The 13,980-nt window shown below is 39.7% G+C and overlaps 2 protein-coding genes across 4 annotated transcripts in view; one reads left to right on the forward strand and one right to left on the reverse strand.

Annotated features, from left to right (window-relative positions):
• The window catches only part of LOC117384284 (uncharacterized), a 41,896-nt gene extending 33,900 nt beyond the window's left edge, over positions 1-7,996 (reverse strand). Inside the window, exons 1-4 of the mRNA XM_033981572.2 lie at positions 7,711-7,996; positions 6,126-6,244; positions 4,442-4,665; positions 796-919 (exon numbers count right to left, since the gene is read on the reverse strand). Of these exons, the coding sequence (XP_033837463.1) occupies positions 796-919; positions 4,442-4,665; positions 6,126-6,244; positions 7,711-7,800 (557 nt within the window). The 5' untranslated portion in view covers positions 7,801-7,996. The remainder of the gene's footprint in view (positions 1-795; positions 920-4,441; positions 4,666-6,125; positions 6,245-7,710) is intronic.
• Positions 7,997-10,391: 2,395 nt separating this feature from the next.
• LOC117383353 (zinc finger protein 384-like) overlaps positions 10,392-13,980 on the forward strand; it is a 28,659-nt gene continuing 25,070 nt past the window's right edge. For 2 of the 3 annotated variants that reach the window (XM_055227682.1, XM_033980513.2), the window contains exons 1-2: positions 10,393-10,478; positions 12,067-12,136. In XM_055227682.1, coding sequence (XP_055083657.1) covers positions 12,071-12,136 — 66 coding nt within the window. In that variant the 5' untranslated portion in view covers positions 10,393-10,478; positions 12,067-12,070. Of the gene's footprint in view, positions 10,479-12,066; positions 12,137-13,980 lie in introns of all 3 variants that reach the window. The other variant, XM_055227681.1, reaches the window with a different exon arrangement.

The following is a 13,980-nucleotide window of genomic DNA, read 5'->3' on the forward strand; positions in this document are numbered from 1 at the left end:
AAAGCAAAGTGATGTTTGAGGATATAATGGTAGAAATAGTTTAGTTTACGGTTTAAAGTACTGCTTATGATCAATTGGGCCGGTAAAAACTGGTCTGAGGGCCGCATTTCGCCCCCGGGCCATAGTTTGGACACCTCTGAAATCGACTAAAGCGACTCAATTTTGTTACAGTAAGAGCAAAAAATAATATCTCTAAAGAACATGTACAAGAATAAACATGTTAGCGTTAGCGTTAGCCGCGGACATCAACAGTCTATGTTTCAGGTCTATAAAGCCTCGTTCTGGAAAATTCAGAGCGGTATCAGATCAGTGATTCGGTCTGAGCACTCGCCAATACCGATACTTGAAAAATCTGCGGTATCGGAGCTTGTGCCAATACTAGTATCGGTATCAGAACGCTGCGGAGACTCGCTCACTTAATCCACTTCTTTACACAGTTTATAGTTTAGACCCAAAGTAAACAACAAAAACAAATCCAACAAATCAAACAAAAACGAGCGAGTTTAAAGGCGTTTGACAGAAGAATCGTCAAACTCAAAGATTAATCAGGCGTGAAACAGGTTTTGGTTTGAATTTTTCTGCGATTCACCAAAAGATTAAGACAAGTTCACACCTAAAACAAACAACAACTTAAATAAACGAGCGAATTTAACCCAAACCGCCGAGAGCACGACGCCGCTATTCGCCCGTAAAAAAAAAAAACGTGTCGAGAGGGGCCACGTTAAGCGAGAAACCGGGAGAAATATTCACTTTGCACATCCGTTATGCAAATGAGCCACTTTGAGCCACTTTTACCTTCCAGAAATCACCAGGTTGTCAACGGCGACGGCGCAGGTGACGATGTCGTTGTGGCCGTCCAGCAGCCTCGAGCGAAACTTTGCCTTTTCCCACGATGCTCTGAGGGATGTAAATTCGACTTCTGTAAAAAAAAAACAAAAAAAACAAATAAATGGTTTGTGCAATTAGCAGTGTTGACTCATCAGCGCTCGGGCTTGTTAATCTACACGTTTTTTTTTCAATATGGATTAGTCTGGAACTGCGCGGAGAGCGGCCAATTAAACCGCACGGCGAAGGGAAACGCAGGTTCTGTCTACAGGGAGCAAAGCGGTGACTGTTAGTTTTGAACGCTGGCAGCAAATAAACTCGTCAAGTCTCCTCGGGGCGTACATGAATAATCTGATTTCGGATGCTAATGGCAAATTAAGTCATTCAGCGAGACCGAGGCGGCGCGGCGGTTTAAAAGGGCCACGTTACGCCGTTTTCTGATGTTGTTTCTGTGTTTTAATGTCGTTCCCTCGTCACAAACAGACCTGGAGTTGTGTTTTTTGTTTTGTTTTCATTCGTGTGTTCTTGTCTCGAGCTGAAAACGCTCCGTTCCACCTTGTGATGTCATCGTGTGGTGATACAGGAAGTGCGCTACTGTGTTTTTAAACTCCACACACCTTCGTTTTTAGAATCATTTGGATGATTTCAGCGCTGGAATTGTCGCTTATCTCGACTGAACTAAAGGTAAAAGGAGCTGTTAACGTGAAAACTACCACTTGATGACATCACAAGGTGGAACGTCGCGTTTTGAGCTTTGTAGATGTTACAGACGAATAATAAAGTGCGACTCAAACATGTGAATGAAACAAAAGACAGGCCATTTTGTGTAATATCAGACCTTTAAACTTTAACTTCTACTTAAGTAAAAGTACAGATACTGAAGCAAAAAAAACATAAGTAAAAGTATCACATGAAAAATCTACTAAAAAGTGCCTGTTTAAAAATGAACTTTAAGAGTAAAAAGTAAAAGTATTTTGTGCAGATTTTGAGTCTTTTAAAGCTTCAAATGTGGTGATTTTGATTTTGATTTCAGCTGAATTTTGTTGAACTGAAACATTTATCATTTTTTTATTATTTCTGATCTGTTTTTATTTGTATTTTTCAGTTTTGCTCAAATTGTGAACACGTTAAAAATAAACTACATTTGATCTAATGTCAGTTATTAAAGAAGAAGACAACGCCATCTGGACTCCTCTCTCCTCCTCACCTCCACTCTCCTTCTCACCTCCTCCTCACTTCCCCTCCCGTCCTCCTTTCCTCTCTCCTCCTCACCTCCCTTCCTCACCTCCTCTCTGCTCTTCTCCTTCTTACCACCTATTCCTCACAGCTCCTCATCTCTCCTCCTCCCGCCTCCTCTCTCTTCATGACCTCCTCCTCACCTCCTCTCCCCACCCCTCCTCTCTCACCTCCTCCTCCTCCTCCTCACCACCTCCTCCTCCTCACCCCTCCTCTCTCTCCTCACCTCCTCATGACTTCCTCCTCTCCTCACCTCTTCCTCATTTCTTCATGACCTCCTCCTCCCCTCCTCCTCCTCCCTCACCTCCTCCTCCTCACCCCTCCTCTCTCTCCTCTTTCCTCCTCACCCCTCCTCTCTCCTCCTCCTCCTCCCCCCTCCTCTCTCACCTCCTCCTCCTCACCTCCTCATAACTTCCTCCTCTCCTCACCTCCTCCTCATTTCTTCATGACCTCCTCCTCCCCTCCTCTCCCCTCCTCCTCCTCCTCACCCCTCCTCTCTCACCTCCTCCTCCTCACCCCCTCATGACTTCCTCCTCTCCTCACCTCCTCCTCATTTCTTCATGACCTCCTCCTCACCTCCTCCTCCTCACCTCCTCTCTCACCTCCTCACCTCCTCCTCCTCACCTCCTCTCTCTCCTCCTCACCTCCTCTCTCACCTCCTCACCTCCTCCAGAGCGTTAAACTCTTACAAACAGCTCACACGTTTCTCTCCGGTGTAAATCTGATAGGAGGAGTCACCTCAGTGTAAATCTCTGACAGGAGGAGGAGATTTTTCCCTGTGGTTTTAGAAACTCCTCAGAGCTGAAAACACTTTTTTTACAATGAAAACAAACACTTTTCAGTCAGAAATCCATCTGTGTAACGTCTCAAGAGCTGGAATCATTTTGTCCATCCTCAAAAACCTCAAAACGCTGAAGGAAAAAATAAAGATTATACTAAAGTCGACTCCAGCTTCTCGGGCCAGTACTTTCAGATGGGAAACGACTTTCGAATGGCTTTGAAAATGGCCGACAAATGAGAGATTACGCCGACTTCCCCACGATATAAAAGAACTAAAACAGAACTGTGTCGCGCTCAAACATCAACTGCCCCTTTAGACGCTCACAATAAAACCACAGTATGAACTCAGATGGTACGTGGCTGTTTAGGACCGTTATTATATTAAAATAGTTACATAAAACATGTATTCAAGGGCGTGGAGATTAATGTGAGGTCTGCAAAAATATATATCGTATAGTTTATCGTATAGTTTCATTCATCTTCAGTAAACAAAACATAAACGCACCATTAATGTTTATTTTTGGGTGAAAATGGGGCATAGGACTTTTACAAAATATAATATTAATGCGCGGTCACGAGATTATACGATGTTCCCACGTGATATTATCTTGAGGGAATGACTTAATTATCACAAGGGAACAAGATTATTTTTAGTTTTTTAAGTTAAATATCCTGTGCACTCATGAAAATATATGTACAGAAATTATTATGTTCCCTCAAGATAATCATGTCAAGATAATATATCGTTCCCTCAAGATAATTATATCGTTCCCTCAAGATAATATATCGTTCCCTCAAGATAATATATCGTTCCCTCAAGATAATATATCGTTCCCTCAAGATAATATATCGTTCCCTCAAAATAATATATCGTTCCCTCGAGATAATTATATCGTTTCCTCAAAATAATATATCGTTCCCTCAAGATAATATATCGTTCCCTCAATATATCGGTCCCTCAAAATAATATATCGTTCCCTCAAGGTAATTATATCGTTCCCTCAAAATAATATATCATTCCCTCAATATATTGTTCCCTCAAAATAATATATCGTTCCCTCTAGATAATATATCGTTCCCTCAAGATAATTATATCGTTCCCTCAAGATAATATATCGGTCCCTCAAAATAATATATCGTTCCCTCAAGGTAATTATATCGTTCCCTCAAAATAATATATCATTCCCTCAATATATTGTTCCCTCAAAATAATATATCGTTCCCTCTAGATAATATATCGTTCCCTCAAGATAATTATATCGTTCCCTCAAGATAATATATCGGTCCCTCAAGATAATATATCGTTCCCTCAAGATAATTATATCGTTCCCTCAAGATAATATATCGTTCCCTCAAAATAATTATATTGTTCCCTCTAGATAATTATGTTGTTACCTCAAAATAATCTGTAGTCTCCATAGAATCATATCAAATTAACTTGAAATATATTGCATTGTATTGTATCGAACTGAAAAAGTACTGTATCGAGACATGTATCGTATCGTGGCCGATGTATCGAGTTATGTATCGTCTTAATGACCCCCCGCCTCAGTGGACAGCGCTCGCCTTCAGCAGCTTGCCCGTCTTCGTCTCGACCCACCTTCCTGATTCGTTTGCTGTATTCGTTCTGTCTCTGAGGCGCTCGCCGCGGCCCCGTCCCCTCCGCCCGCCTCCTCCTGTCGTCTGCTGACTCCCTTCGTCTCTGTCGCTCTCTCCTCCTTCTGCTTGGCCCTCGGAGCTGGACTTTTTTCAGCTTTGGACTCTTCCCTCAGAATCTTGGAGGCAGGAGGCGTTTGTGATGGAACGGCCTCGGGGGCATCCTCCCTGTAAAGACAAAAGTTCAATGATGGATTTCAAAATAAAAGCGCACACAGAGCCGCGCTTCCCTCGGAATAATCCTCAGGCTCCATATAAACAAAAACTTAAGAGTAAACGTGTTGTTAAACTTTGCAAATGTGCTTGTTTTGTGAATTTATAACAAAAAATACTGTTTAGAACAAAGTGACGTTGGGCTGGGTAATGACAGAAATGGAAGTCTCGATAATCAGATTCCGTTTTGGAAATGTTCCAGAAAATGCTTTTTATCATTATAGATATATATATTTTTTACTATTCACTATGATCCGCATATTCTGTGTTCTTAAAAAAGACTGAATTGAATCTAAACGTGTCAGTTGAGGTTTAAGTATCAGACAAACGTGACAGGACTGAACATTAGCCATTAGCCATAACTCTGTTTATGAGATTACTGAGAGAGAAAACTGCATTTCTGTGCTGTTCTGAGGCCGCTCTCTGCCAGCTCAGTCCCCGATATCTTGGCCCATGTCCTCACAGGTATAATACTCCCTACAAAGGAAGCGCAGACAGACTGGACGGCTCTAGACTGGACTGGACGACACTCTCACAGTGCGTCGAGGGCTCGTGTGTCTGGGTTTTAGCTCCAGTTCTGATGTAAATAAACTTCTCCTGCGTTTGAACTCCAGCCTTATGTCTGCTCTTCCGATTATCAGACGACTACAGATGGATCCATATGATACTAGTGTCGGATATCGGCGCCGATATTGGACATTTTGGTGGCTCAGATGTCTATTTTGGTCAATAAACTGATGTAAAAAGATGATTTACTGACCATGTTTGACCCAATATGTCTCATAAAATTAAACTTGTATTTTTTTACAAAGCTATTCTGGATTTACAAAACACTTTTAGGTCATTTTTTTTTTTTTTACCTTATGCTATTTGTATTTTAAGGAAAAAAATTATGTTTGTTGTTTGTCATTGATATCGGCAAAGTATTGACGCAGGAAACTGAACAGAAAAACCTACAGACGGCTTTAGTTATTCTACAGCAAATACAACATAAGACTGTTTTTTGCAGCTCTTTTAGTTTTTAATTGTTAACATGTTTATTTAAAAAGTGCATATATAAAAATGCAAAACTACTTTCATGATATTACTGATAATTTGATTTAACCGGCTCCTCTAGAGTGAAATCTTTACTGTTGAGCGATTATAAACCCGTATGTGTAAGTTATAATCAAAAAATAATGTAAAAATAGATGCTATAAAACAGTTTAGAGCTTAAAGATTAAACAGGAGGCGCTTTGAGTCATAAATCTATCTTTTTTCTTTGGGTTAGAGTGACACCGTTTGACCCGCAGCGTGTTTGGATAGACGTACAAAATCAGATCAAACAGCTCAAAGTGAATGTTGTTGCTTTTGAAGAATTACGTATCTCTCTCCATGTCGACCCCCCTCGTGGTACATCTCTCCCTCTTCCTTACACTTGTCTTTTCATCTTCTCCTCTTTATCGTCTCCCTCGTTCCCCGGAGTTTGCTGCGGGCCAGAAAGCTGCAGCTGAAGCTCAGCCAATCTGGAACGCAGCTCCGCCTTCCTGGAGATCTGAGGAGAAGGAGACGCCAGTTTCACAACCAATCGAGTTAATCTAGTTTGTTTATTTACAACCAACATGTCCAGTCTGATTTCATTTATGTGTCCAACCTGGAAAAGACAGCTGGTTTGTTTGGGATGATTGAGAATAATTAGATTTGCACAACGGGAAAGAATTGACAAATCAGGACCGATTTTAAACACATTTCTTTTTGATAAATGTTTTAAAAGCAAATCAAAAATTCCTTTTCCAATAGTTCCTCAAGTTGGGAGGAAAATTGTCTGCAAGCGTCAAAATATTCCTTGATTTCGATACTAAGTAAAAGGTTCAATTCTCAAAACAAATACAGTTTTCGATACCATGAAAATAAACTTTTTAGATGATGAATAAAATAAAAGTTCTGTAATATTTCAACGCAAACAGGAAACACAATTTTGTCCTGTTGATGTTTTTTATAACCAGTATCTCGTTTCAATACTAGTTTTTCATATCGATTAGTATCTGGGTAGATTTTCTTGTTCTTCTTGAGTTTTTCCTTGCTGAGATGTAGAGTCTAAGGGCTTGTTTTCTTTGCTTGTTTTCTATTAATGTTGTCTAATCTGCCTGTCTGTTATTGACCGATGTCTGTTTGATTTTCTAACTTTCTGTTAGTTGAATCAATGTTCTTGTTAAGCCCTAAGAGGCATCTGCTGTTGGGATTTTGGGGTTTACAAAAATAAATTCAATTGAAAATAACCCTATACTGTCTACATCAGCCTTTTTTCCTCCTGCGAACTCCCTTTACAAAACGGAAATGTCAGAGAGCTGCTAATTTTAGAGGTCGCAAGAAAATGAGAATATATAAGAGCGACGACAATCCTTAGATGGGGCGCAGTTTGATGCCTATAAAACATAAACCATTATCAGTTTATTAGTGCAGAAAGTCAGGGATCAAAATGATACACTAATAATTCATCAAATTCTAGTTATTCAGCACAACACGAATAAATGTAAGTCGGAAATCTTTTGGCGAGCTGCCTATGAGAGGGTGGAGAGCTACAGGTTGGACACCCCTGACCTACATCATAATATAATATAAATAATGGTTTTAAACTGGGACAAATGCAGAATATCAAATACATCACCTCTAATATAAAAGAAAGTAACTTATCTATCAAAAAAGCTTCAAATCTGTCTGATAAAAGGAAAGAAACCTGCAGTGTAATGAAGTCAGCGTAAATATTTAAAGAATTAATATGATTTTAGAGGACACAGGGGGAGGGGACAGTTTTAGGAGGTATTTTAGAGCCAATCTTACTGTAAATGGTTAAAATATATTGATTAGTGAAGATAAAACACAGGGATATTGTTCATAAGTTAGTGCCTAATAACTGTTTTCATTGGATCCTTGTTGATTGATTTTACATTAAAGCAAAACATCCACATTTTAAACGCCTTGTGAAGATAATAATAGATAAAAAACAAAGTATTTCTGTACCTTGAATCTCTCCTCTGGTGTTAGGCTGATTTTTATTTCCAAATTTTCAATCTGCCTCAACTTTTTCTGCAGTTTTCTCGCCTCCCCCATTGAAACTTTGCTCTGTAGCAGCAGCGGTTTCTCTAAAACTTCTGATTTCTAACCTAAAATCAACAAGTTTGCGGGGGTAAAAAACAAAAATAAATATCTCCAACTACGTGTAGGGCTTTTCTACAACTTTAAAGACAAACATTTTACAGATAAAGCTGGAAAATACAACAGAAATCGGGTTGTAAACTGCAGAGAGCCTCCGGTGTGATGAGAGACCGGATGTTGATGGTTTTACAGCAGCGCGTTCCTTTTCCTGCAGTGACCCCCGGCGGATGAAACAGGAACTGCACCAAGGATTGTGTTTAATAAAAGGGGCGTTTTAGAATTTTATGATTTATGTTATTATTATAAAAGAGAGGAGGAGGTCGTGAGGGGGTGAGAGAGGAGGTGAGGAGAGGAGGAGAGGAGGAGCTGAGGATAGAGGAGGAGAGAGAGAGGAGGTGAGAAGGAGAGAGAAGAGGTGAGGAGGAGAAAGAGGAAGTGAGGAGGTGAAGAGAGGAGGAGCTGAGGATAGAGGAGGAGGAGGAGGTGAGGAGGAGAGAGAGGCAGTGAGGAGGTGAGAAGGTGAGGAGGAGAGAGAGGAGGTGATGAGAGGAGGAGCTGAGGATAGAGGAGGAGAGAGAGAGGAGGTGAGAAGGAGAGAGAAGAGGTGAGGAGGAGAAAGAGGAAGTGAGGAGGAGAGAGGAGGTGAAGAGGAGAGAGATGGGGTGATGAGATGAGGAGCTGAGGAGCTGAGACCAAAGGAGGAGGGGGTGAGGAGGAGGTCATGAGGAGGTGAGGAAAGAGAGAACCTGGAGTTGTGTTTTTCTGTTTCATTCTCACATGTTTAACACAAACAAACAAATAAAACTGCAGATTTAGGCTGAGTTCTTCTCTCAAACTGAAAACACTCTGTTCCACCTTGTGATGTCATCATGTGGTGATACAGGAAGTGCTCCACTGTGTTTTTAAACTCCACACACCTTCATTTATAGAATCATTTGGATCATGTCAACTCCTGGAATTGCCAAACTCACTGAACTAAAGATACAAGGAGCTGTTCACTTGAAAACTACAACTTCATGACATCACAAGGTGGAACGTCGCGTTTTGAGGTTTGTAGATGTAACAGACTAATAATAAAGTGTGACTCAAACATGTGAATGAAACAAAACACAACTCCAGGTCTGTTTTTGAGGAGGAAACAACATTAGATCATGATTTAAAGCTACAAGAGTCAATTTTGTGTAACTTTGGACCTTTAATAAAACTAAACAAATGAATGAGGATCAATAATAATAAAACAGATTGATTCTTTGACATTTCATGAGGACAAACTGGTACAAAGTCAAAGAGATTTATAAACTACGGGAAATGTCTCTAATCTTATCTTCTGTTCACATTTATATCTAAAAAAGTGGTGGAAGTGCTCAGTTTTGTTACTTAAGTAAAAGTGCAGGTACTTGGAGCAAAAATACTTAAGTAAAAATCGAGTACAAAGTAAAAGTATTTTGTGCAGATTTTGAGTCTTTTAAAGCTTCAAATGTTGTGATTTTGATAAAGATTTGAGCTGAATTTTGTTCAACAGAAACAATTGAGTCAGTCATTTTTTGTAACAACTATACACACACACACACACATATATATATATATATATATATATATATATATATATATATATATATATATATATATATATATATATATATATATATATATATATATATATATATATATGTATGGTTTTTTTTTTAATTCAAATTACAAACATGTTACTTTTACTTTTCAGTCCTGTTCAAAAATGTAGTGGAGTAGAAAGTACAGATCCTGCTCTCAAATGTACTGAAGAAAAAGTAAAAAGTACACAATGTAAAATGTACTTAAGTAAAGTACAAATACCTAAAATGTGTACTTAAATTACTTTACTGCTTTTACTTCTTTAGGTTCTATCACTGTCTGCAGTCGTCAATGTGAACAAACTATTTTAGACATGAAAAAGAGACAAGAGCAGCACAATGATAATAATAATAATAATATTAACATTAATATTAATATTAATAATAATAATAATAATAATAATAATAATAATAATAATAGTGATGATGATTATAATAATAAAAAATAAATAAATAAACTAAAATACTAATACTACTACTACTACTACTAATAATAATAATAATAGTATTGGTTTAATGTTAAATCAACCAATAAGATAATAATATAATATAAAACATAAACTGTAATAAACACTTGATTCTCTTCCTGGTGTGTTACATTAGAGTCCATTTTTAAGTTTATTTTTAAATTATTTTGAGCTATTATCTATTATCTTGTTTTATTGCTTGTACCATTTTCCTTCTGTTCTTTAACTGTGCGGTGCAACACTGGAATTTCCCCACAGTGAGACTAATAAAGGCAGATTTTATTTGATCTTATTTTAATGAAACGTGTTAAACTGTAAACATAATAAATGTCCTCTGCTCTCACCTGTGCAGAGACTGGAATGAGCTAAACCTGCTGATTTCTGTCTTTTTTTTCTCTTTCATTCTATTTTCATTCTGTTTTTTAAAATTGGCTGGTGTTTTTGCGGCGGAAGTGACGTCAGCGCGAGCCTCCTTTTGTCTGGAGACTTGATCCGGGGGAAGTGGATCTCGCCGAGGCAGCAGCAGCTTGACCGGAGGAAAAACGGCAAAAACGAGGTGAGCGAGACGAAACGGCGGACTTTTCTGCGGGTTTGCGCGTGGCAGCCGCGTCACGACACGTCCCGGAGGCGGAAGAGGGACCGTGGAACCCGCTGCGTCCCGGAGAACCGAGCCCAGAGCCGCGCGTTTTTGGAGAGGTGAGCGCGCAGCCGCCGCCTCTGCGCTCTGCTCCACGGCCGGAAGTCCGCGCGCTGCCTCCACTTACATTTTTTTCTCTTTTTTTTTTCTTTTTTTTTTTTTTTTTTAATCATAGCTGGGGTTTTTTTGTTTTTTTTGTTCTTTATCTCCTCTTGAAGCAGGAGGAGCCCCGCGCTGTGGCTCTGGGCTGTGCGTCCTCAGCGCGCGGGGCCTAAGGTTCCAGACGCAGTGGAGTCCTCTGCTAAAGGCCTCTGCGATTTACACCACATTTAAACGTTCAAGCTGGACATTTTATGGAGTTTTGTGCCTTTATCTGTTGGGGATAAGTGGGATGTCAGCTCAGGGTCCACTCCACCTGCGCAAACGGCTCCACCTGAGATTCTCTTCTGTTGGCACGTTATGTTCAAAATGACTCGTTTTTGAGCCGCTCCAAACGTGACTGGGGGTTTTGAGTGTTGTGTTTGACATTTTAGTGTTTTTATCTTTGCTTCTCGTGGTTCTAAAAGGACAAGCAAGTTTATTTGTGCAGTACAATTTGTGACAAGGTGATTTAAAGTGTTTGGCAGAATAAGAGAGACATTAAAATCACAATGCGACGAATTAAAACATAAATAATTATCATAAGTTTAATATTAAAGGAGAAAAGTGGTTCACCAGGTTTTGTCCCTTTTTAGTCCATCTTTAGTCCTGCTTTAGTCCCATTTTAGTCCTGGTTTTAGTCCTTGTTTAGTCCATGTTTAGTCCCCGTTTAGTCCTTGTTTAGTCCCCCTTTAGTCCTCCTTTAGTCCTTGTTTAGTCATGGTTTTAGTCCTTGTTTAGTCCCGCTTTAGTCCATGTTTAGTCCCCCTTTAGTCCTTGTTTAGTCCCCCTTTAGTCCTTGTTTAGTCCATGTTTAGTTCTTGATTATTCCCCCTTTAGTCCATGTTTAGTCCTGGTTTTAGTCCTTGTTTAGTCCTGGTTTTAGTCCTTGTTTAGTCCCCCTTTAGTCCATGTTTAGTCCTGGTTTTAGTCCTTGTTTATTCCCCCTTTAGTCCATGTTTAGTCCTGGTTTTAGTCCTTGTTTAGTCCCCCTTTAGTCCATGTTTAGTCCTGGTTTTAGTCCTTGTTTAGTCCCCCTTTAGTCCTGGTTTTAGTCCTTGTTTAGTCCTTGTTTATTCCCCCTTTAGTCCATGTTTAGTCCTGGTTTTAGTCCTTGTTTAGTCCCCCTTTAGTCCATGTTTAGTCCTGGTTTTAGTCCTTGTTTATTCCCCCTTTAGTCCTTGTTTAGTCCATGTTTAGTCCTGGTTTTAGTCCTTGTTTAGTCCTTGTTTAGTCCTTGTTTAGTCCCCCTTTAGTCCTTGTTTAGTCCTGGTTTTAGTCCATGTTTAGTCCCGCTTCAGTCCATGTTTTTTTCTCTGAGTTTCACACTAACTCATTAATATCGTTGTTTTGTTCGTTTGTTTTGCAGAAACATGGAGGAGTCTCATTTTAATAACTCGTCGTATTTCTGGTCTCCTGTGACGACGGTGCCGGGGCAGGTAAGAGCGGCAGAGTAAAAACCTTAAGAATCCACAGAGAAGCTGCATTTCTGGTTTACTGAATCAACTGTGCAGAATGGTCAAAGCGCCGTTGTCCCTCGCAGCGTCGTCTCGGCTCAAATGAACCTACAGTTTATTTTTAGCGTCAAAACAATCGAACGCGTTTAGTCTCGTCCAAGTGACTCGAGGACGCCGGACACAACAAACAGAAACACGACGAAATACGAAGGTGAAGTCAAAGGGATCCAGAGCAATACAAGTCAACGTTTAAGGCAGGACCGTCCAAACTACGGCCCCGGGGCCAAACGCGGCCCTCGGACTGATTTTTGTCGGCCCTCGTGCCTCCTCCTAAACTGGCCCAATTGATCAGGAAGTGTTTTTATGACAAACTGGACAGATTCTACCTTTTTTTAACCTGAATAACATCACGTTTCATTGAGACACAGACCTAAAAATCAGGAAGTGTTTTTATGACAAACTGGACAGATTCTACCTTTTTTTAACCTGAATAACATCACGTTTCATTGAGACACAGACCTAAAAATAATCTTGAGTTTTATTAAAGGTAAAATGTTAAACTCGTGTTAAATGCACCGTGTGAAAAACATAAAAGCTGGAAGCGACGTCTTCGAACTGTACGGACGAGAGATCAAATTTTAGCTTTGCACTTACGAGAAGAAACTTTACTTTATTCTTTATTTATAAGTTTTAATGTTTTAAAATGATGGGAACATTTAACACGTGTAAATATCTGTACTGTGCGCTCTTCTCCGTGTAGTTTCTCCTTCTTAATTCACATTTTCATCATTTCAAAACATGAAACAAAAAGGAGCGACCACAAACTGCACATTATTTATTTATTTATTTATTTACTCACACTCTTCAAATAAAATCATCCCCTTTTTAACTTTATAATTTTTACGATTATTGGCAAGTGTTTAAACCGTGATCAAACTTTCTTATCTTTTTGTTCCCTTTGTTATGTCATTGTCACATCTTTAGTCCTGGTTTGGTTCATGTTTAGTTCATATTTAGTCCTGCTTTAGTCCCGGTTTAGTCCCGGTTTAGTCCCGGTTTAGTCCCGGTTTAGTCCTGGTTTAGTCCTGGTTTAGTCCTGGTTTAGTCCTGGTTTAGTCCCGCTTTAGTCCCGCTTTAGTCCTGCTTTAGTCCCGCTTTAGTCCCGCTTTAGTCCCTGCTTTAGCCCTGTTTTAGTCCCGCTTTAGTCCCGGTTTAGTCCCGCTTTAGTCCCGCTTTAGTCCCGCTTTAGTCCCGCTTTAGTCCCTGCTTTAGTCCCGCTTTAGTCCCGCTTTAGTCCCTGCTTTAGTCCCGCTTTAGTCCCTGGTTTAGTCCCTGCTTTAGTCCCTGCTTTAGTCCCGCTTTAGTCCCGCTTTAGTCCCTGCTTTAGTCCCGCTTTAGTCCCTGGTTTAGTCCCTGCTTTAGTCCTGCTTTAGTCCCTGCTTTAGTCCCTGCTTTAGTCCCTGCTTTAGTCCCTGGTTTAGTCCCTGGTTTAGTCCACTGTTCAAATAAAATCAGGCCCTTTTTAACTTTACAATTTTTCCGATCAAACTTCCTTATCTTTTTATTCCCTTTGTGATGTCACTGGTTTAAATGTGTCGTATTTCAGTTTACTATTTTATTATCGTTGGATTACAGATTATAAAAGGTGCAGTTAAACAAAAAACTGCAAAAAATCAAACTTTAACTGTAACTAATGACGACGTGGCTCCGTTGGGTTTTGCGATTGTTAAAAATGGAAAACGCTGCATAAAATGTGACTAAACGATCAGGGATTATTCTGATTTATTATAATATTTTTTGATAAAGTTGCAGGACGTGGGGTTCAT

The sequence above is a fragment of the Periophthalmus magnuspinnatus genome, chromosome 16 (genome assembly GCF_009829125.3).
Source record: "Periophthalmus magnuspinnatus isolate fPerMag1 chromosome 16, fPerMag1.2.pri, whole genome shotgun sequence".
In the NCBI taxonomy this organism is placed as follows: domain Eukaryota; kingdom Metazoa; phylum Chordata; class Actinopteri; order Gobiiformes; family Gobiidae; genus Periophthalmus; species Periophthalmus magnuspinnatus.